The sequence below is a fragment of the Pholcus phalangioides genome, unplaced genomic scaffold, assembly GCF_987345545.1.
Source record: "Pholcus phalangioides strain wild (caught in Gottingen) unplaced genomic scaffold, Ppha-v1.0 ptg000015l_1, whole genome shotgun sequence".
In the NCBI taxonomy this organism is placed as follows: domain Eukaryota; kingdom Metazoa; phylum Arthropoda; class Arachnida; order Araneae; family Pholcidae; genus Pholcus; species Pholcus phalangioides.
Window position 1 is genome coordinate 53,982,439 of NW_028301608.1, and position 23,640 is coordinate 54,006,078.

At 38.0% G+C, this 23,640-nt stretch overlaps 1 protein-coding gene across 1 annotated transcript in view; it reads left to right on the top strand.

Annotated features, from left to right (window-relative positions):
• Positions 1 to 23,640, top strand: part of LOC149076239 (uncharacterized) — a 51,443-nt gene that overhangs the window by 20,064 nt on the left and 7,739 nt on the right. Inside the window, exons 5-15 of the mRNA XM_089243811.1 lie at positions 1,734 to 1,999; positions 5,158 to 5,630; positions 9,218 to 9,403; positions 10,330 to 10,441; positions 11,792 to 11,917; positions 15,134 to 15,384; positions 15,840 to 16,043; positions 16,967 to 17,128; positions 18,769 to 18,931; positions 19,591 to 19,692; positions 20,227 to 20,423. Coding sequence (XP_089099937.1) covers positions 1,734 to 1,999; positions 5,158 to 5,630; positions 9,218 to 9,403; positions 10,330 to 10,441; positions 11,792 to 11,917; positions 15,134 to 15,384; positions 15,840 to 16,043; positions 16,967 to 17,128; positions 18,769 to 18,931; positions 19,591 to 19,692; positions 20,227 to 20,423 — 2,242 coding nt within the window. The remainder of the gene's footprint in view (positions 1 to 1,733; positions 2,000 to 5,157; positions 5,631 to 9,217; positions 9,404 to 10,329; positions 10,442 to 11,791; positions 11,918 to 15,133; positions 15,385 to 15,839; positions 16,044 to 16,966; positions 17,129 to 18,768; positions 18,932 to 19,590; positions 19,693 to 20,226; positions 20,424 to 23,640) is intronic.

Consider the following 23,640-nt stretch of genomic DNA (forward strand, 5'->3'; position numbering starts at 1 on the left):
AACAGCGGCGCAAAAGAAAGAAAACAGAAGCCTTAGTCCTTTATGGCATGTACAAATCTTCGAAGGGCACACACAGAATTTCTTTGAGTGAGTGACCCTGGGTTACGTTGTAAAAATTTTTTGTCTACTCAGGGCATGTTCCTTATAATTCGAGCCCTGGGCAAATATGAATTTTTGGGGCGTTATGAATTATAGCGTTCTTTGAGGTAGAGGCGTACGTATGGGGAATGGGCATGTGGGTTGTAAAATGCGAAAGATAGCCTTTTTTATGTCTTTGAAAATCTGTGGGGCGTGGGCACGTGACCCGTTTGCCAATGTGAGAAAAAAAACGAGCATTGCCAAAAGAGTGATCTAGAGTGTGTGCAAGAATATGAATAGTGAATATCACTATCAAAATAGAAACAAAATAATGACAAAAGAATCACGTCAAGATGAGTGACCAACAGAGTGACCAAGAGAGTGGGTGAGCATGGGACTGATCAAAAGAGTGACCTATAGCGTGTACAAGTATGTGAATGAGTGTGTAAGCATGGGAGTGATCTAGAGAGCAAGGAGCCAGGACATTCAACGACCAAACGAGTGACTTTAGCTAGTCTGTAAGCATGTGAGCGTTCAGAAAGAGTATGCATGCATGTACGTGAGTCTGAACGAGCATAATTGACCAAGAGCGTGTGAATGCCAAAAGAATGAGCCTGTTCCTCATAAATTCCGTTCATAAGAAAATATGAATTTTTTCACCCTGCCTCTTTTACAGGGTGCATAGCAAACAGGGGGTACGGCATTTCACTGGCGAATCGTCGATCCTAGAGATATATTTCCAATTAGAAAAAGTTTCCAAATAACGTGTAGTACACAGACAATTCCTCTTTTAAGGGGTTGTATAGTTACTAAAATAAAAACAAAAACTTTTTTATTCAGTTCCAGTTGCACCAAAACCAAATTATAAAGTTATGATGCCAACGAAAAAAATTCCGTGTTTCTAAGTGCAATATTTGCTGGGATATTCGAATTAGAAAAACGGATGAAATTTGGGGAAAAAAACAGATTTAAATCCGGAAAAATCGTTTTACCCGCATTTAACGCTGTTTTACCGAATTTCCCCCGTTTTTCGAATTCGAATATCCCAGAGAATATTGCACTTAGAAACATGGAATTTTTTTGTTGGCATCAGAACAGACAGGGCAACAACTTCTTAATTGGGTTTTGCAGCACACGGGGACCGTATAAAAAGTTAATTTTTGGAATAAGTGGAAGTATACCTCTAGGATCAACGGTTCGCCAGTAAAACGCAGTACCTCCTGTTTGCTATGCACCCTGCATTAACTGTTGTGCTAAAATGCAAAATGTCACTTTTGGGCTTGTGGAAATTAGTGGACCCTGGGCACATGCCCCGTTTGATCATGTGAAAAACAGACAGTGCTTGTAATATCACCTCCCTTTTATCAGTAGAGTTAGTTCTAGAACATCCTGTTCCACTACTCCTCATATAATACCACTCTCTGTACCAGGGTTGAATTATTTTTGTGTTTTAGGAAAACTTGGAAGGAATCTTTTTAACGGGAACTATATATTATATTCTAGATTTGTTTATGGAAAATTTGTTCGGCATCCGGTATTGTCATGATACGAGTGGTTCTGAAGAGCGAATTAGCCTCGTAGGTTGAGATACTAGTATAAATTATACGACCACCATTCTACTGTATCTGTTTGGTTTTCAACCCTTGCTATTATAGGTTGGAATCATTGCTGAACGCTATACCGGAAGGAAGCGCAGGACGTCAAAGAGGAAAGAGCTCTAGATCTTTTTCGACTACAGCATTACCATCGGGTAAGCCACAGAGAAGAAACTCACGCCAAAGGAAAACCGTTTGTTCCTTGCATCCTCTCACTCCGCAGGATGTACAGTGCCTCGCACAATTACACGAAAGAGCCAAGATGTCACCGAGAAAAAATGGAGACGCAGCCGAAGACTCCGACGAAGACAAAATAACACGCCAAGGTAAGAAAAAAAGAAACGCGCATTTTATTTGCCTTTGAATAAAATATGAGTTTTGCTTCAACTCTAGAGCTCATTTCGGAATTTGTATGGCATTTTCGTCTCGGGATTCGTTAAAATACGTGAAAAAGAAATTTTTACAATACGAAAAATTATTCAAAATATTATTTTGCGGAGAATTTTCGTAATTAAATTGAAGAAAAAAATCTGTAAGCACAGGTGTCCCATGAATCGTAAAAGTAAAAATTTATTAAAATTGAAGGAATTTGTACATTTCCTTCGTACATAGTGCGGTTTTACGGAAAAGTTTTTCCCCCACGAAGGGCCATTTTCTTTGGTACAGGAAGAAAAATAGTTCGAATTTTCGACGATAGAGAGCACTGAACGAAAACAAAACAATGGAATGTGAAAAAATCCGAGTCCTATGAAATGCAAGGAATAGTTGATTTCTTCATTTGTCTGTTACTGGGCTTACATTAATAAATAAGATAACTTTGGACACCGAGAAGTAATTACATGTTTCTCGGTGCATATAGTAACGAGAGGAAAGAAAATCATATTTATAATGTAAAGAAATAAGTGGCAACAGGAATGGAGCTGGTAGATTTGCAAAAAAATCGGCATTGAGTTTGACATTAGGCAAGATGAAAGACGATTAGGTAACAAGATCAAACAAATAATTTAAATTTTCTTGAGTTAACAACCATGATTTAAACTTCTTCACATACCTCATTCAAAATTACTAATTCCTTCAATTTTTAATCTATTTACGAATTTATGAAACACCCTGTACTTATCATTACTGAAGTACAGATGTTACGAGTATTGAATCATGATTCAGTATTCAGTTAGAAATTTTGTTTCGCTATTTTTATGATATTACGTCTGATTTGATTTTAGTATTATTAAATACTCGAAAAAAATTCTTGTCATTTTTTTGATGATCAGAAACACACACACAAAGGTATACAACAAATTTATATAAAGATATAAGGTTGCGTATCTTTATTATAATCTAATAAAGGTGTACATGTGGCAGTGAGTAATCCCTATACCTAACGTGTTTTGCCAGCCTACCTCTAGCTCAGAGGTCTTCAACCCTTTTTTTTTTTATCTCGAGCACTGCCTGTACCCAACCCAAAAAAAAAGAACACTATTACGACAAGTTTGACATACGAATGCATGAAATCAGCATTCTTTGAATGCAATTTATAAAGGGTGTTCAATTGCAAAGTTGACCAAGTGCTCGCGAGCACGGAATTGGACACGAACATCGAGCACTCGGGTTGCTTCAGGAAGCAACGGGTTGAAGATGCCTGCTCTAACCATTGCCTCCTAGCTAAAAATAAGCTATGTTCTCCAAACACTTGTATGAAGGAAAAAAAAAAGGGGAAAAACTCACATGCTCCCCCTAACGAAAGAGAACTAGAGCCCCTTTATATACGAAGGTATATGAAGGCGTCTTAAGCCCCCGTTCACATGTGCAAATATTGCGGTAGCATTGGGAGTTCTAGCACCCACTTGACGACTTTTTTCTTTTGTAAGGAAAGAAATGAAGAGCAGTCATTGGTGAAAATCCTCGAAGCGGGTTTTTCTATTTCCCATGTAAACGGGGCTTTAAAGAGAACCACCTATTATAGTGACATCACAGATGCGCGTTGACTGGCATTGTATCTAGGAGGTAATGCTCTAGCTGCTCAATGCTCCGGTAGTAAATATTAGGTCTTCTTAGTCTATAGGTCCCTGCCATAAAGTTTGCTTCATTTTAAAATATTTCCCCGAAAGTTATTGTGCAGGGAATGGAAGAGATGTGATCTGTTGGCGTAAGGTCCGGAAAGTACGGAGGACCACATAGTATCTCCTAGCAAAGTCGCTGTAGGGCAGGGGTTCTTAACCTACGGGTCGTGACCCAGACTTGGGTCAAAGGGGCTCCTGAAATGGGTCGCATAAATCTACTTACAATTTGATTATAAATCCATTGGATGCACCACTGGTTTCCGGGTCGTCTTAAGAAGTTTTGTGTCCTGGCATCCACACATTTTAGGATCCCATTTGAGCCATCATTACAGTATATCAAGAAATAAGGCGGCATGCAAAAAGCATAACGTTATTTACAGAATTTTTTGGTCAGGAATGCTTATATAAATGTATATATATATAGAAAAACTGGGAGCAGATGACAGCACTACACATAACAAGCATTACACAGAAACAAACTTTACGTCAGGTTGCACTACACGTACACGCGCATTCCCGCATGTACCGATTCGTTGGGGGGTTCCGCGGGGGGGGGGGGTGCATGTGTGGTGTAGCAGTAGTAGGTAGGGCCTCCAAAAAATGGCTCGGGGATCCATGATGTTCTTAAGTCAGCCACCTCGTTGGGCAATTTGCCTGTTGTGGCGTCGTATTTGTATTTGTATTTGTATATATATATATATATAAAATAATATCTATTCAAAAATACGAACATGGTTAACAAAAATTAATGAAAATTCAGAATATGAAATTAATAAAAGGAATACATGATTCCAGAATTAATGAAAAACATTTCTATAGTTAATGAAAAACATTTCCATAATTAATGAAATAATAATTCCATAATTGATGCAAAACATTTCCATAATTTATGAAAAAATTTCCATAATTTATGAAAAAATTTCCATAATTTATGAAAAAATTTCCATAATTGGTGAAAAGCATTTCCATAATTTATCAAATAATAATTCCAGAATTAATGACAGCAGTTCCGAATGCGTGAAAGCTATAAGTAATAATTTGGGGCATTCTGCTTGACTCAGGATCCTGGGCTCAAATTAGCTCTGACCAGTTTCACTGATTTCGAAAATTAAACATTTTTTTTAATCAGGAATAAGATTGAAGACTTTTCTCGAGTTCTTTATAATGACTCATAAAAAATTAATATTGCATAATATTTGTTTTTGGTGGGCGGGTTCCGGGGGGAGGGGTACCATTAAGTAATCAATGCATTATTCCGCAAAGCTTGTGCTAGTCAGACAATACTAATCATTGAGTCACAAGATATTCCTACTCACAGAAAAACAAATTTAAATTTTGCTTACAAATTTTTTTTATTAAAGGAAGTCATCTGCATAAATAATTCGTTTATTTTTCTTTTCTTCACCCGGAATATCTTTAAATAGACAATGAGATGAAAGAAGATGGACAGGAGAGGAGGAATCATGACAACATTCAAGAGGAGGAGGAGGAAGAAGAAGAAGATGAAGAAGAAGAGGAAGAGGAAGAAGAAGAAGAAGAAGAAGAAGAAGAAGAGCTTCCGCCTCTGCCATCGTTCCGCAGGTTGAACGCAGCCATTACCTCTGATTACGAGAGTAGCAATGATTCACCGCCCAGCGGAAGCGATTCGACAGCCGAGGAAGGCGGCAGTGGCGTAGTGGGTCATCGCCTCCTTCGTATGCCTAGACATGTCGGCGTTCAAACCGGGACGACCGGCGAATGGAAAGGCTTGTGCGGTCTCTGCGGAAGGAGGGGGACAAGCTCTTCTTCTTCTCCTAAGATATCACTGGTTGCAGCCACCAACGAAGATGAAGTCGCTGTCAAGCAACACGATGAACTTGACGAAGAGTCGCGCAACACATTGGTCGAACCTGTAAAGGTAAGCACACTTTTCCCCGTTTATTCTATTTTTTTTTTCCCTACCTTTTTTCAGGGTTAAAAACAAACTCGTGCAAACGTGGAATAGTTTTTTTTGAAGCAAAAGGTTTCGAAGTTTACTCATACTGTTGGTACTGTTTGTGTTTGAAATTTGTGTGGTTTCTTGTTGATCTCAGTGAATGTTTGAAACATTATAATGCGCAGTTGATAAGGTCCCAAAAAAATACCGGTTCGTGTAAGTTTAACTTGACATTTGTTTGTTTTGAAACACTTTTGATTTATGTGTGTTCTTTAACCCTTTGAGCAGTTTTTCAAATTTTCCTGATACGCATTACAACTGCCACGGTGGAAATCCCTAAACTTTCTAGAAATCGCCACCAATTTTCAATAACAATATTTTCTTTTCCGATTGCGTGAGCTGATATATGCTTCCCCTCCGCAACATAAAATATAATAATAATAAACAAGGGGGCAAAAAGCTATCGCTTTCTTTTATTTATGCTGTACGCTTCATCGTATAACTACCTCAAGGGAAAGGGGGAAAAACCATGCTATTCCTTTTGTTATCAGACTTTGAACAATAGCTCAGTTGATTGACAGGACGGGGGGTAAGGGGAAAACAAAAGGAAAACATGTCATCAGGAGAAGAAAACTTACAACGGTATCTAGGCTCGTCAATGCCGAAATAAGAGGGTTTTAAGAACCCGAGATATTTCGGGATCAGTTTTTCTTTCTTTGAACAGTTTGAAACTCCGGTGAAAGTTTCTTTGGTGTGCGTGTGCTAGTATAGATCCTTTTTTCTTAATCATATCAAGTTCTTAAGGATGAAATTTGCTTGATATCGAATTAAACTCTTAATGCTTTTATTTATGACAAAACCTAGTATCAAGTATCTTCTTAAAGCAATCAGCAATTTTTAATTTTTAGAACTTAGTCCTGAAAGTAAGTAAGGTTTCTGAATATTATAAAAATGAATAAACGAGTGAAAGTCCCTTTAAATCAATGAACAAAAAAAAAGAATCTTCTTGAAATTTATTAGGAATGTACCTTGCAGTGAAAAAAAAATAGTGAAGGCTATATATCAGATTGCTGTACTTGTAAACGTTAACTCGAAATGTTCCTCTTAAGCAATGAAGTATAACATTCTCAACAATAGGGTTGGACGGAAGTAAATAGTTTGGCTTCTCAGGACACACATATCCGTTTGATTTGTTAATCACACACACATGATGAAAATGCACTTTCATCTTCAAAAAATATGCATTATTCGAAAACAACAAATAACATGACAACTGGTACAAACTTGTACCAAAAAGACAAAAAAGAGAAACACAAAAACGCATGAATAAGGGACATTCACACCATGAACCCAAGGGACTAGAGTGTCCTTCCAGTAGGTCTACGAAAAATAATCTGTTAGTCAAATGGCAACCGTCATAAATTTTTTCAAATATTTGTTGATTTATGGTGAGGATTATGGAACTGATTTTCTTAACATCTTTTTTCTCTTTTTAAATATGAAGTAACACAAAGGAGCCGTTTAATATATATAGCAAGTTATGCGTACATTAACATTTTACATTATCAATGTTACATACAGGGTGTTGTTAATGGACCGACAAACACAGAGGGTTGTTAGTAGTCATCAAGAAGATCAAAAACTGCAATGGAACATGGTGTCACAAACCACGTTCAGAGGTGAAAATCGCGAAAAACGCATGCAGGCTCAGAGTCCAGAAGAGACGAAAGGTGGATGTCAGTTGATAGCTGAATGCGTTCGTGGGTTCTCTCACCATATCTGACGTAAGCAGCGTCGCGAAACGCATGTGCTTGGGTAAGATCACGCGCTGCGGACGACGTAAATTAGCGCTATTGCGGTAGTAAGCACGTGTAGCAGTTTGTTTCAACTCTAGCAGTTTGCACGTGTAGCAGTTTGTGGTCGGCTGCAGTTGGTTTTCTGTGGTTCCCAACTTCAAGGTGCAAATGCGAGCCGATCTCCCCGTTAAAAAGTCTCGCCACAGAGAGCAACAGTCCTACAACGATAAATCATTCAATCATAACACTTCACTCATAGTTAGAAAAACTGGTGGCAGATGGCAGCACTAAACATAACAAGCATTACAGAGAAACAAAAACTTCACGTCAGGTTTTACTACACGCACAAGCCCATTCCCGCATGTACCGATTCGTAGGGGGTTCCGCGGGGGGGGGGGGGCTGTGGGCGGGGTGCATGTGTGGTGTAGCAGTAGTAGGTAGGGCCTCCAAAAAATGGATCGGGGATCCATGATGTTCTTAAGTCAGCCACCTCGTTGGGCAATTTGCCTATTGTGGCGTGGTATTTGTATTTGTAATATTTGTATTTGAGTATCGTGATGGCTGACTACACGAACGAGGAATACGCTGATATGCATCTGATTTACGGTCGAGCAGATGGCAATGGGAGCTCAGCACAGCGGATGTACCAACAACAATATCCTGTGGACACACCGGAGGATCTCATAGCGCGGATTGTCGTCACTGCGGCAGACATCAAAAGCATACCTGGTATCTTTTGAGCGCGTCCGGGAATCGTTTTTACGTCGTTGTAGACTGTGCAATGCTGTGCAACACTTCCAACAACTCATGTAATAATTAATGAAATAAATATTTTAGTAGTTATTATTGTACTTTTTGGCGTTCCAGCGTGACGTCGAAACCTGCATGCGATTTTCACTCTCTCAATGTGGTTTGCGACACCATGTTCCATTGCAGTTTTTGTTCCTCTTAATGTCTACTAACAACCCTCTGAGTTTGTTGGTCCATTAACAGAACACCCTGCATAATTTATTTTTATAAATGTATATAAAGCTTTAAATATACTCATGCAAGAACATATAAAAATATCCATATTAACACAGTGCAGGGATTGTGAAGATTATGTAAATATACGTAAAATGCTCAGTTTCTTGCGCTATATAGTATCTACAAAATAATTATGACCATACTGAATACATCGATACTGTGATAAAATTACATGAGTTTTTTGTTACTGTTATAAAAAAAACCCAATTAAACCCCAAACATCTGCATTTATTGCATCACAGTTTGTCTTTTGCTAATGAAAAATGTTGAAATTAGAGTTAATATTGTTATTCGTATGGTTAATTGTGTGAAATAGATTAAGTATTTTCAGGAGCAATGTAACGAAATTCGTTTTAAAAAATCTTTTATTGACTCCTGGCACCTGATAAATATTCCGATATTTATTCACGTACGAACGCATTTTCAGTACATTCGTTTAGAACGTTTTTAAGACGTTGGAATCGTGAAACGTGGGCTGTAATGTATATTCGCCGTTAGGAACTCGTGTACTAGTACTCGTACCTATTGTTCAAAACTTTTATTTCTCACTCTCACGCAGACACATTGTTCGTTTCGATAATTTCAAAATTCAGAAATTCTAAGCGATGCATTTTTGTTACACTTTTCCATGTAACCTCAACTGGAAAAGTATATATTCTTCATCAGAAAATATATTTAACTCAAATTTATATATGTGTGATCTAAAATGATGGAAATACAAAACCTACATACCCTATGTATCTGTAGGACGAGCATGTCGTTGTGGTCAGTGCAGGTGATCAGCTGGTCGTCGATAGCAGCTCGGTCACTGTGGAAGACGTTGTCTACGACTTGGAGCAAATCGCAAACGACCGACTACTTGGCTTGATTGATATTTGGGACTTCCCTATCTTTGATGTGCAGCGGCAAGCGGGACCTCTGATACTTTCTCAGGTAAAGAAATACAAATTCAAAACAAGAAAACATAGACACTAAGAAATTAACGAAAAAAGCCATTTCATGATTTCATACTTGAAAACAAAAAAAAATTAACTAATGGGTAAGTTTATGATTCAAAATTATCATAAAAAAAGAATGAAACCCCAATGTAAGCATCTGGCTACTGTTGGTTTTTCTGGAAAATATTCATCACGTAATTCATTGATAACATCAACACGTGCTATTAAGCAGTAACTTATTTTAAGTACAAGGGGGTTATAAATAAACTGACACTACTCACACGTATGTAGCGCCCGTTCTGATGGAGGTATTTTGATGAAACTTGATACATAGGATATATGGACCGTGGTAAAAGAAAGATTCAATAAAAAAAGTTCAATTAATGACCCCCAGGTGAAAGTGGCGCTTTTTAACGTTTAATAACGTTAGAAACGCTAAGTTTAAAACGTTTAGTTTTTTCCCTTATGTACCTATTTTCAATGAAATATGTCCACCACAACGGGTGCTACATAGGTCAGAGTACTCAGTTTAATTATACTGACACTACTCCAACCCATGTAGCACCCGTTGTGGTGAACGCATTGCATTGAAACTTTGTATATACATTGTTTGGACCATGGGAAAAAGACAACTGCAATAAAAAAGGTGTCCCCTTTTTCACCTGGTGGTAAAAAATTTAACAATATTTTTTATTGAATCTTTCCTTTCCCCATGGTCCATATATCGTATATTATTCCCGTGGTCCATTTTTCCCATGTATCAAGTTTCATCAAAACGCCTCCATCAGAATGGGCGCTACATACGTCTGAGTAGCGTCAGTTTATTCGTAATTACCCTGTATAGTACACACAAACAAGTTATTGCTGAAATTTGAAATTTTGATATGAAGATATTTTTAGTATGTATTTTATCATTTACAGATGTGTTACAGGGTGTTTCTAGCCACCGGCCTGTTCGATTCTTTTCGAATTCCACTACTTCCATTCTTTAGTTACTTTCATGCAGTCGAGAGGGGATATCGGGACAAACCATGTAAGAACTTCGTCATTACTTTAGCTACCTTAAGTTTTTACAATATATTTAACAATATACTACACTCATTTTCATGATATTTGTAGCATAATTTTAGAACCCAGTGTTTCTCCCCCAAAGTATGAGTCGCGGCTCCTAAGGGTGTCACTAAATTCTGTCAGAGGCGTTACGGCGAGCCGGAGATAACAATGTGCGCACCCGTTCGTGCTTTGAAAATTAGTTCTTTTTATGAATGCACAATAACTGTTAAACTATTCTGGGGAGCCGCAGGTAACCGATGACTAGAGCAAGGGAAACGTGAGTGGCAAAAGTTTGAGAACCACTGTTATATTCTGAAATAAGAAAGAGATTATTTTTTTTATATTTCTTTGTAAATAATAATGACAAGAACATATGTACCTTCGGATTGGATTGAGCGTTTGTTTTTTTTATTGGTGTAAGAATAAGAATAATCAAGGTTATGCTGCGCCAAACAAGTGGTACAATGATTTGAGGTAGATTTTTGGTTACCCAAGTTGCATCATGAGAAGGCTCAGCGCAGAAACTAGAGGGGGAGGGGGCAACTGCCTCGGGTGGCAAAATTAAGGGGGGGGCGGCAGTTTTAGTAGGTGGGAACAAAGAAAACCGTTACAAAATTATCGAATTTTAAAGTTGGTAGCAAAATAATGTTTGCCCCCCCGGGCGGCAAAAATCCTAGTTACGGCTCTGAGAAAAACTACCACATTACAATACCCTGCACCCTCGGAATGGTTGATTGTACTTATTGCAGCAAATCCGTCAACAAAATATGATATTTGCTTTCGGTGAAGTGATGTTGTGCAGTTTCCAAAAACAACCTCTACCGCCTTTGCTATTGCGATTCGGTCGCACATTCTATGACCGACCAAAAATGATTTTTTAGGAGTCTTATATCACCGCTTGAAATTTGTCCCACGAGTTTAGAATCACCCTGTAGATATTAAGTGTCTTTTATCGACACGTAAAAGAGGGTAATGCTTCACTCATTTTTTTTTTAGTTATGAGAAACTACTTCAAAATGTATTTTATCGACAGTGCGCACTTCGAGCGTGACCTAGAACCCAAAAGGTTGGACATCCATGGCCCCTAGGCTGACATCTTTTGTGGGCCCCCCAGACCAGACTTTTATGGGGGGGGGCCCCCCTTTATGATGAATTTATAGCGTGAAGAAAAAAATGATGAGAATCATCCCAGGCACTGTCAGCCCTAACCTTGTGGAGGGCCATGTGGACACCCTCAGATTTGAAAAATGTGCGAAAATTTAAATTATTTTGACCAACGTGTATTTCCTTTTGTACTGTCTAAAAAGTATGCTATCATTCGTTTACGCAGATCATAATGGGATGCACGCGTCCGATGTACTACACGGAGTTTACTATCTAATGTCTCAACCAGTGCCTGGATTTATTCAAATGGCACGAAATTCAACGGACTCTCCACTTCATAGACATCCATCGCGTAAGTATTTCCATTTATTTTTTTAAGAAAAGATTGATCAAATAATGATAAAATAAGGAAAAATAATGATTAAATGATTTATGAAATAATCATTAATTTTCGTACCCACCGTTAACAGAAAAAAGATAGGAAGTTATAATTTTTCAGAGAAACATAATGACTAATAATAACAAAATATGTCCAGATTACCGTCATGAAAAATTGTTTTCCCCACATAAGACTTTCTAATTTGGTCCTTAAGAGGAAAAAAGAATTATGTTTACATGAATAAAATTCTATTATTATATAAATAATTACTAGGGGGGCTCTGCCCCCCTGCCACCTTTGGCGGTTAACCCCCCCCCCCCCCCACCCACTTCTCTTCACAGCATATCTTGTTTATTTCGTCCCACTTCATCAGCGTGCTATGGAAAGAGACGTGTGAAAGCACCAGCTTACTGAAGAAGCGAATTTTAATAAAAATAATGATAAAGCAACAAAAAACAAATGAGATTCATCAAGCACCCCCTGAAACTGGGACCCCAGATTCAATTCGCTGAATTTTAGTGGGGCCCACACTGGATATATCTCTGGCTACCGATGTGTTTCAAATTTTGCAATGTTAAACAACAAAAATCAATGAGATACATCCAGGGGTCCCGAATTAGAACCTATCAACATTCCCATGGAGCACTGACCCGGCAGCTTGTCGGACACACCCCTGTAAGGGGCCACGAAAATTTTTCATTTTTTTCAATTTTGCAACGAATAAAATCCAGGGCCCCACACCCAGTAGCGAGAACACAATACGCAGATTTTTAGTGGGGAATCCAGACTGGATTTATCTCGGTCTTCCGCTGTTGCAAATTGTATAATGTTAAAAAACAAAAAGAATCAGATTCATCCAGAGCCCCAAAATGAAACCCGTAAACATGGGGGGGGGCCCCCGACTTGGAAGCTTGTCGGTCATCCCCACTGCGAGTGCCATGAAAAATTTTCATTTGTATTCGTTTTACCAATGAATAAAAGCTAGGGCCCCCAATCAGTTGCCCGTTGTATTCGCATACTTTTAGTGGGGCCCCAGACTGTCTTTATCTCGGGCATCCGCTGTTGTAAATTCTACAACAGAAATGAATGAGATTCGTCCAGGGCCCCCCAAAATGAAACCTGTAAACATGGGGCCCCCGACTTGGCGACTTGGAAGCTTGTCAGTCATATCCCGCTGCGAGGGCCATGAAACATTTTCATTTGTATTCGTTTTACCAACGAATAAAATCCAGGACCACCCACGCAACTACCCGTGACCGCATTCGCAAATTTTTGGGAGCCCCCAGACTTGATATATCTTGTGCTTCCGCTGTCGCAAATTTTTCAACGTTAAAGCAGCAAGAAAACAATGAGATCCATCAAGGGCCCCTGGAAATGAAAACTTTTAACTTTCCCATGAAGGTATACGTACAATCCTCCCGGGTACCCCGACCCTGTGTGTTGGGAGCACTGTTGTTATATGTATATTATACATATACATACCTTTCGGCATGACCCCCCCCCCCCCCCACAAAGGCAGGGCTGACAGAACCAGAACGATTCTAATCACTTTTTGATTTTTCACACTATAAATTAACCACCAAAGCCGCTTGAAAGATCTCTTAATGCAGCATTGTTAACCACAGAGGGGCCCTGAAAAGCTGGTTTGGGGGCTCGCCATCTAAATTCCAGCCTAAGGACCCTGCTGTAGGATATGGGAGCCTCTCGGTACATGCACATAACATAGTCCCGATGGGTCAAATGGGTCCCAATATGTGCTAGAGTTAAATGAATACTTGACCCAAAATCGTAACCGACTTCCGTAACACAAAAACGTAACAGATTTCCGTCACTCAAAAACTTCACCCACTTCCGTCACTCGGTTGCTTAGCAACAGGCCCTTTTCGAGTTTGTGATTTTATATTATAGAATAGATATATGAATAAAAATTTTATTCATCATTATCTTTCGTAAGTGATCCAAAAATAATTTTCAATGTAGGTTTATTTGATTCTATTTCTAAGACAATTCACAACATATTATCTACACGTTCGCATTTCACTCTACTTTGGACAATGTGTTGAAGAATGCTCAAATCTTCTCTTGTTGCTGCCTCAGGTACAGCATATGTGGCCAACCCATAACCCCAAATGTGGCCCTCACAGTTATCTGATGTTGGCCGTGACATATTTCTGGATTACTTCAGTGGCTCGCGGCACATTTCCAGATAATTTAATCTGCCAACGGCACATTTACAGATAAATTAAGCCGGAAACGGCACATATCCTGATCGTTTAAGTGACCCCAAGCATATTTTCTAGCGCGGCACGCTTTCAGATCACTTGAGTGGCTGGTAATGCACTTACAGATCACTTGAGTGGCTGGTAATGCACTTACAGATCACTTGAGTGGCTGGTAATGCACTTACAGATCACTTGAGTGGCTGGTAATGCACTTACAGATCACTTGAGTGGCTGGTAATGCACTTACAGATCACTTGAGTGGCTGGTAATGCACTTACAGATCACTTAAGTGGCTCTTGGCACATTTCCAGATCAATTATATTGCCTCCGGCACAATTCTAGATCACTCAAGCGACCCACAACACACTTTCATATCACCGGGAATCACGACACATATTCCAGGTAGAAACTCAAGGGGCCCGTGGCACATTTCCAGGTAAGTCAAGTGGCCCGCACTCTCAAAAAGGTTGAGCACCCGTGGTTTACAGAAATATTTATATTTCTGCCTAACTGGGGCCATTTAGTTTTCTTGAACTAGATATATGCTTTGGGCGCGGTAGCCCAGGTCGATAAGCTACTCGCCTAAAGTACCAAAGGATGTTTATACGGGTCGTGAGTTCGATACTCGGTTCGTCCTTGTCAGAAAACTTTCCTGACACAGGGGTACAACAGAAACGGTGACATGACCACAGAAAAAATTGCTACCACAAGGAGTCCCCCATCGAGGGGTTAGCGCACAAACCTCTCGATGAGTATAAAAAACAAGCCTGCCGTTCGGAATCGGCAATAAATTATAGGTCACGGTCTAATTAGGCCTCGTGTGCAGAAATTGACCGTGGTGCGACAAAAATGATCAATGATATATGCTTCCGTGCGTATGACGTTAACACGTCAAAAACTAGAGATAAAAATGTAATGAAATTTTTGTTATACACTGTACTGATTCCTTGATGAATTTTTTTTACAGTTCGTTACAATAAGAATAATCACGTGAGATCACGGATAGGCGACAAAGACGATTCTCCGGCAACTGATGTCCTCTCAAGGGAGGATGAACAAGAAGAAACTGACTTGGAAGACGACGAAGAGGTGTACGGTGTAGTCGGTGCCAATTTCCCAGCCTTAGAAATCATGGCTCTGTACGCTGCTGCTGCAATGCACGATTACGATCATCCTGGTCGGACAAATGCTTTCCTCGTCGCAACCTTTTCAACTCAGGTAAGTAAAACGAAAGAAAGAATTTAAAGTGTATTGTTTTTCTTTCTCTCTCCTGAAGCTAATTAATGAAACCAATTTCTCAGTGATTACGGTCGAATTCCATTTCAATGAATACCGATACAGCGAAAATCTCGTTTTAACGAACACTTTTCTAATCTCCAGATAAGTTCACATAGGAAGAATGTTAGTAAAAACCTGCAATTCCTTTATAACGAAATTTGGTTTTAACGAAGTGATTTCTCGGATCAGTTGGAGTTCGTTATAACGGGATTCGACTGTATTTTTAAAATTGGTTCACCCCTGTTTAATAATATTTAACTATAATCTCTCTACGACAATCTTCCGCGATAGAACGGAGCTAACTTGCTTCAGAATTCAAAAATGCTATGCATCTACGAGTATAACGCCAGAAGAATCGCGAATTTTATACAACTTTTTTATATAAATTTCCACAGGCAATCCTATATAATGACAGATCCGTTCTGGAGAATCATCACGCCGCAGCAGCGTGGAGTCTGTTCTTGTCCAACACGTCATTCAACTGGCTCTGTCACTTGGACAAAGCCGAATTCAAGCGATTCCGCTACCTAGTCATAGAACTCATACTTGCCACTGATCTCAAGCGGCATTTCGATATCATAGCCGAATTCAATGCTAAAGTAAGCTATTTATGATTCACCATTGAGATAAAGCTAAAGAACACAGGCTAAGCATTTATAACAGCGACTTATAAAATTGTAGGAATCGATATACTTGAATGCGGTTTGCGAAAAATTTATTCTCACGGAGAGGGTGTTTTTTGGTACCGAAAAAAATATTAAATTTTTAACGATAGTTTTTTTAACTGCACGAAAGTCTAGCAGGAGTGATCGGATCTGCACCTTTCTTCAACCTATTCTGTGTCTGAAACGTTAATAAACCTTCAGCCGATGTTTCGTGACTGAGATAAAACAACTTCCCCTATAGTGCTTTATCCACCGATGCCAACATCACAATGAAAATCTTACCATTGGTAGCACAAGCAATATCCTTACCTACCCTTAGAAGCATACAGTATTTAGCATAATATGGTAAGCCCCAATAAAATTGCGAGTGGTGTAGTGGTAAGATGGTCGTCGACAACCATGAAGGTTACAGTCAAGTTCGCGAGTTTAATCTGCGGAAAAATATTGACGAGTTCTTTACCTGACGTAACCACCAATAGATTGAGCCTTCATTTTCGACCCAACTCGATCGATATTAAATTGCTGAATGGCGATATGTGGACAGTTGGTTTGGGTTAAAGTAGTAGTAGTAACAGGAAAATTCGGAAATGAGCTAATAATAGTCATTTAAACTGCATTTTATAAGCCTCTGATGCGTATTCTCAGTGATTTGTTCTCATTCAGCACGCTCTATCGACAAAAAATCGAATTATTTTTTCCTGCACCAAAGAAAATCGCCCTCCATAAGAATAACTTTTTTTGTTAACCGCATTTAAATATACAAATTCCTTCAATTTTTGTGAATTTTTATATCATTTACGAATTTATGGAACACTCTGTATATAAATTCATTCATTCATTTCGTATGTACTCACAAGATGAATGACGATGATTCACCGGGTATCGATTGGACATCGGAGAGCGACAGGTTACTCGTGATGCAGATGATAATCAAACTGGCCGATATCAACGGGCCCTGCAAGTGTCGGGACATCCACATCCAGTGGACATACCGCATTGCTCAGGAGTTTTACGAGCAGGTAACTATGCCATGCTGTTTTACTGGTAATATAGATAGGGCCTATTTTTGTATTTCATAAATAGTACTGTATTTATTCGTAGGTTATATTTCAAAAGCTATCCGCACTGTCCATTTTATTCACAAATATATTTGATTATAGGTATTATATATTTTTAATATTACTGTAATGTGTAAAAACACTTAACCTCTCAATGATTACGTTTAAACACTTTGAGATTTGTTAATCGTAGAGCAGAGGAAATCTTTTTCGAGTCGCAAGCACAGCCTATGCTCATCATCAAACTAAGAGCACCCTTACGCAACTTGAATTGAAGCGTTGATCAAGTGCTCACGAACACAAAATCGGACTGCAGCATTGATCACTCTTGGTTCCTTGGGGCGAGCAACAGGTTGAAGATAGCTGCCGTAGAAGCAGTCAAATCGATTATAGTTCAAGGTAGCATCGGCAAAAAGTCCTTCTAAGGTGGAAAATCTGTGTCTCGTAGACTGTTGAAACTTGTGAATGAGCCTTCCGGACTCATATCTGGGCACATAAGACTACTACTACTTAACCGTACAGCGGCGTCGTACACATTCCTCTGTAGAATTTTCAACGAATTGACCCATGCAAAAACGTGTTGTATGTGCGCAACTGCATGGGCCTAAAGTATTTATGTTGTTGGAGTTATGCTTGTTTTGTGGTGCACTCGTGCTGCCATCTGGCTTCCATACTTAGATAACCACTTCGATCACAATCTTTCTCAAGCTTGTGTATTGTGACACAGAATGAAAATCCTGTCCGTGAAGTCAGTTTTTGCGCATTTTTCTGAGCAAGTGTCGCAAGATGTTCTGTTAATATATTACCGTTTCATTTATTTCACACTACCCACCATGGTCATTCCTCTGCGATAACAATCTGAAAATAAATCTGTTTGCACTCGTTGCAAAATACTTCAGGTTGCGGGGATGATGGGCTTCAGTCATTTGACCACTATAATACGAAACACTTTTTCAATATTTGATACGCTAGAGCCACACACACACACACACTCCGACATTCACCAATTACGAAGTGCATATACGGTCAAGTATGAGTAGTAGTGACCATTTGAGTGCAGTTCCAACCTCCTATTCATCAGTAGCAGCAGTTTGAGAAAGCAATATTGACTTTCAACGCCAAATACCTTTTTCAGAAAAAGTGTAATATATCGAAATGATTTATTTAATAAATTTGATTTGTAAACACCACAGCACCAGAGGTGCTCTGGAGGATGATATTTCTAACAATGCTCGGTTCAAAATAGCATGCACCAGAAAAGTAACAAAAACGCATCTTCCTTTCCCAAGTTCTCGGCTACAACCGATCTCTCATTCACTGACATTGCATCATCCATCCTACAATGTGGTGACACTTTGGTCTTATTTTTGAAATGAACTTCATAAAAGAGTTAAGTGTGGAGCTTAAGACATAAATACTGTTTAATCTCTTATTTTTCCCGGTGAAGCTCTTATTAAAACTCATAAAACGGGAAAGAAAACTTTTTGCTTTAACTTATGCAAATACTTGTGGATATCTTGAGTAAGGCTTTTCTAATACTTTTTAAGCGCAAGAAAATTTCCAACGTGTCGAGCTCATTATAAATATTTCTTTTTGTGAAGGGTGACGAAGAAGCAAGAAGAGGATTACAGATTTCTCCGTTTATGGACAGGACGAAACCACAATTGGCCAAGTTACAAGAATCTTTCATTAGCCACTTGGTGGCACCACTATGCACTACCTACGCCGAGGCTGGACTTTTACCTGGCATTTGGGTCGATGACGGTAACATTATCTAATCAACACCTCGCATAGTATAATAAAAAATAAATAAATAAATGAATAAATAAATATATATATATAGATAGATAGATAAATAGAATTTGAATGCAAAACAGTGTTTCAATGCATTTTTTGCAGAATATGAAATTCGGGAAATATCAAAGCCAGTGCCTGGGCTCTTATTGGGAGGTACATCCTGACACTGGCTGAAGCAGTCTATTTCTGAAAGTACTTTAAGGATCACGCGCGCCTAAGGAAGTACTTGAACCCCCGATATTCTGCTATTGTTCTATTACATATTTATAAATAATTATGGACTTGAATAGTACAAAAGCAGAACGTCAAGGGTTCAAGTACTTTCTAAGGCATAATGCTTAAAGTACTTTCAGAAACGTTCTGCCTCCAGCCAGTGTCGGGTTGTTCCCTCCTGATGAGAGCCCAGACACTGGCTTTAGTAATTTTCGAACTTCATATTTTCTGCAACTTGCTTCACTATTTTGCATTCCAATTGTTGACTATATTGACAGAGTTCATATTTCTTTTTTTTAGAGGGTTTTTGGCCATAATCCTCCACATTTATATATATATTCACTCTCACTCAAAAAATTTACACATCATGAAATAAGGGTTATGTGTCTTACATTTCTTATTTTAATTTGAAGATGGAGAAGATGATGAAGCTGAGGATGAAGATGAAGATGAAAGTATTGATAGAATTGAGAACGGAGATGCCGGACCTCAGTCCAGTGATTCAGTATCCGCAGGTGAAAGTACTAACTGCTCCTTAGGAAATAATTGCAAACATTATATTACATTCAAACTCGGTTGTAACGATCTCATTTCTCATGACAACTTGAGTATAACGCGTAGACTATGGTCATAGTAGATTCCAATATAGAATAACATTTACAAATGCTCCTCACTTTTATCGTCAACGACATTTAACGACTAAGGATCAGATCATTTAAGGATCAGATCCTCAACTCTGCTGAACCCATGCATTCATTAGACATATTTTAACATTTGTCTTTGATTTGAAGGAAGGGACCTCTGTACTCATACGCCCGCCAAAAAAAAAAAAAAAAAAAAACTTGAGTGAATTTCTTATGCGATTCTCAACTAAACTTCATTACTTTACTGATTTCTTAAAATATTTTAACACCATCATAAAATAACTCACATCTTTTTCAATATGAAGTGAAAAATTTCAATAAAATATAATGAAAACGTGAAAATTCATAATTTTGGGTGGCATCGCTTATTTTCACTGGTGACTTTTTTTTTCTCCAAACGAAAAGGTGGAGCGAGCTCAGCCCGATGTCGAAGGCGGCGGAAAATTGTTTGCCAACAGACTAAGAACCTGCAGGACAATTACGAGTACTGGATAGAGATCCTGAAGAGAGAACAAGAGGAAGACGAACAAGAAATCGGAGAGATATCGATTCCGGTACCCAGTGAGGCACCAGCATCTCCATCAGCGAAGTCAGAAACCCAGGTAAAAATAATAATAAGCCACGAAGATTAATTAATCATATCAATCAAGTACAATAATAATTTATGGCATATTTCTTGTTGTATATAAATAAATTTCCATGATGAATGGAAATTAAACAACACAGTACAAATCAAAGCTTTTAATCAACTCAACTCGTATTTGATAAGTCAACTGTTATCAAATACGTGTTTAGTTTAGTAAGTAAGTAAAACAGTTAGTTTAGTAACTGTGTTTCTGGGCTGTGAACTAGAGAGTTTGAGCTAGAATATTGGGATATCCGTGGGGAGTGGTGGCCCACCTGAGTTCCACAATTTCTTGCGCATAATCCATAGATGCGAATTTCTCTACTTTGAAAAAAATATCACTTCCCGTAGTCAGTGGCGTAGAATCCGCATGTGAGAATTTCATTTATCTATGCATAAGTGAATCTTTATTAATTAGTTCAATGGTTTTATTTAAGTCTTGATTAATAGAAGAGATTGTTCGTTATTTTTTCGTTAAAATAATGAGTTTGTATACTCATTTGTCGCATGCCATCTACAAATTAAAAAAATAACTTTTTACAAACAAATTAAAAAAAATTTAACCCCCTATAAAAAAAAGGTTCAGGTAAGATGCAACAGTGTACGAGGTTTGTACAAAAAGCATCTGAATATATTTTTTTTGTATGTGAACAAACAAAGCTAGGAAAACCTGGTTTGATGCACGTAAGTCGGCAATCCTAGATAGCGCATGCTTAAATTTTTTCTTGCCTGCAGAAACTGCCAGTCGCCGGCAGAAAGCCGATGAGTGAGGAAGTGTAAGTGAGTGCCATGTCGAATTTTTCGTTTTTGACAAAATGGCAGGGAAAACTTGACACTCTATAGCATTAAATTTTGTGTGAAGCTTTGTGATTCCTGAGTAGAAACGATCCAAAAGATTCAACAAACTTTCGGAGGTGAAGAAATGAGCACCACAACGGTTAAAGGAGTGGTGCAACCGCTTCAAAGATGGACGCATATCAGTGGAGAGTGAGAAGCACATTCTCTCTGGCAGGCCCTCTACATCCAGAAATGAGATCGTTATTACGAAGTGAGGACTCTGTTGATGCAGAAGAAAATGCGACGGTTCTCACTTACACTTCTTAATTCATCGGCGATTTACTGTTACAGCTTCTGCAGACGGGCGAAAATTCAAGCATGCGCACTAGCATCGCTTACATACGTTCTACATCAAACCACGCTTCCCTAGATTCATCGGTTTATGCACGAAAAATTATGGTCGGATACTTTAGAACAAACCTCGTAAAATACGCACTAAAAGAGATTCGGATTTTTTATAATTCACGGTTCATACGCGGGAAAATACGGTACTGAGGGGGGGGGGGGGAAGAGGAACACAAATTTGTTTGCAATTTTTTTTTTAAATTTTCAAAACATTTTTGAAGATGTACGAGCTCAAAAAAATAATTTTCAAAGCGGAAAAATATATATACGGGATGTCTCGCAACCCTAAATAATGGCAAAGATAAAAAATTTGTTCCATCGTTAGAATTTTTTTAAGGAGTCGAAGCCCAAGGTTTGTGGTTTTAATGGGCTACAAAAAAACTGGACGAGGGTGGATTTTTCCAACATGAACCAATTTATTCATTGAGAGCAATTGCTCCCAAATAGAGTGCCGTATCAATCCAGATGTTTTGTGAATTTGTGATCAGTCATGATATGCCGTGAGATGTTTTTGGGGTAAAATTGTGTTTCAAATAAGCCTTATATATAAATTTAGTAGAAAAAAATGGGGGATGTGACAAATAATTTTGGCAGATTTTATTATTTCAAGGAAACAGCTGAAAAATTCGAATTGAAAAGAAAATTTAGACGGAAAATCAAACTGGTCTTTGGCAATTAATTTGAAAATTCGACAACAGTTGATATAATTATGATATTATTCCAAATATAATCTAAAGCTTACTTTTCATTATTTTACCTTTATTTTCCGGTGAATCAAGCTTCTAAATGGATTTGGATTTAATTTATTTTTTAATGAAAGAATGCTTTATATTTATAACCTGTAAAAAATTAAGAATGTGAAATTCATTGTTCATTAACGAATGCATTTTAATTATAGGACGGTACCGTTATTTTTCACTGATTGACTAAAGTCGAATCTCGTTATGACGAAACTGAAGAAATCACTTCGTTATAAAACACTTTCCGATTTTATGAATTTTAACATTCGTTAAAAAATTCGTTGTAGCAGAATTTTATTCTAAGGAAAAAATTATTTACTTACATTCTAGATAATAAAAAAATGAAATTAAATTTAAAAAATAACTCACAGCAGTTCGAATCAATTAAGCATTGAATTTTTTGGCTAAGTTTTACTTATTTTACATATTTGAGGCAAACAATCCGTTTTCCCTGTTTTTTTTTGGACAAGTATCGTGGAAGCCGAAGAAAACAAAAAAAATTCCTCTAAAGTATACGCGCGCTCAAACACGTGCAATGCTTGAAACAAATGCTTGAAAGATTTCGCATCCAAAAGCACATGTAAATTCCAAACTCTTTTTTCATATGAATGGCCTGGCAATTGGCAAATTTCGGGAATGAATTTCCTGAAACCATGTGTTTCTGGAAAATGTCTTGAACGAATGTCCTGTAAAGACAGATACAATTTGAAAGACTTCTTTTTTCTATGGGCTTCTATAACTACTGTTTGAATTTGAAATATTTCAACTTAGTCCAATATTTTCAAAAATGTTGAAAAAGTAGATGGAGATATGCCGCATTTCAATTGATTTCAGATTGTTTTTTATTTACTTCAGCATCAACTTCAGAAATGATTTAAAGTTTTTCTTTAATCGAAAACTCTTTCCTTTCGAGGCCACTCATTTTGAAACAGAAGAAATATGAAACATTCCTAACGCGTAGCATTGACTTGTGGTATAAACCACGGATTCTATTTCTTTTTCACGCATCGCATTGATTAAAATTTCTTCCCCCACAAGCTATAGAAGAACAACACTTCTTCCCCAACAGTTCAGCAAGTTCAATCTCTGAAATCGATTTTAACTTTTAACGGCCAATGTTCCCAATTGGAAACATCGGTTTTATTAATGCAAAAAAAAAAATATTTTTCTTACATGAAAGCACTTGACTTTTTTTTCCTGAATGCATGAGATTCCAAACTTGATTTAGTAAACAAAAATTTCATTCATTTCAGCACTTATACCATAAATTTA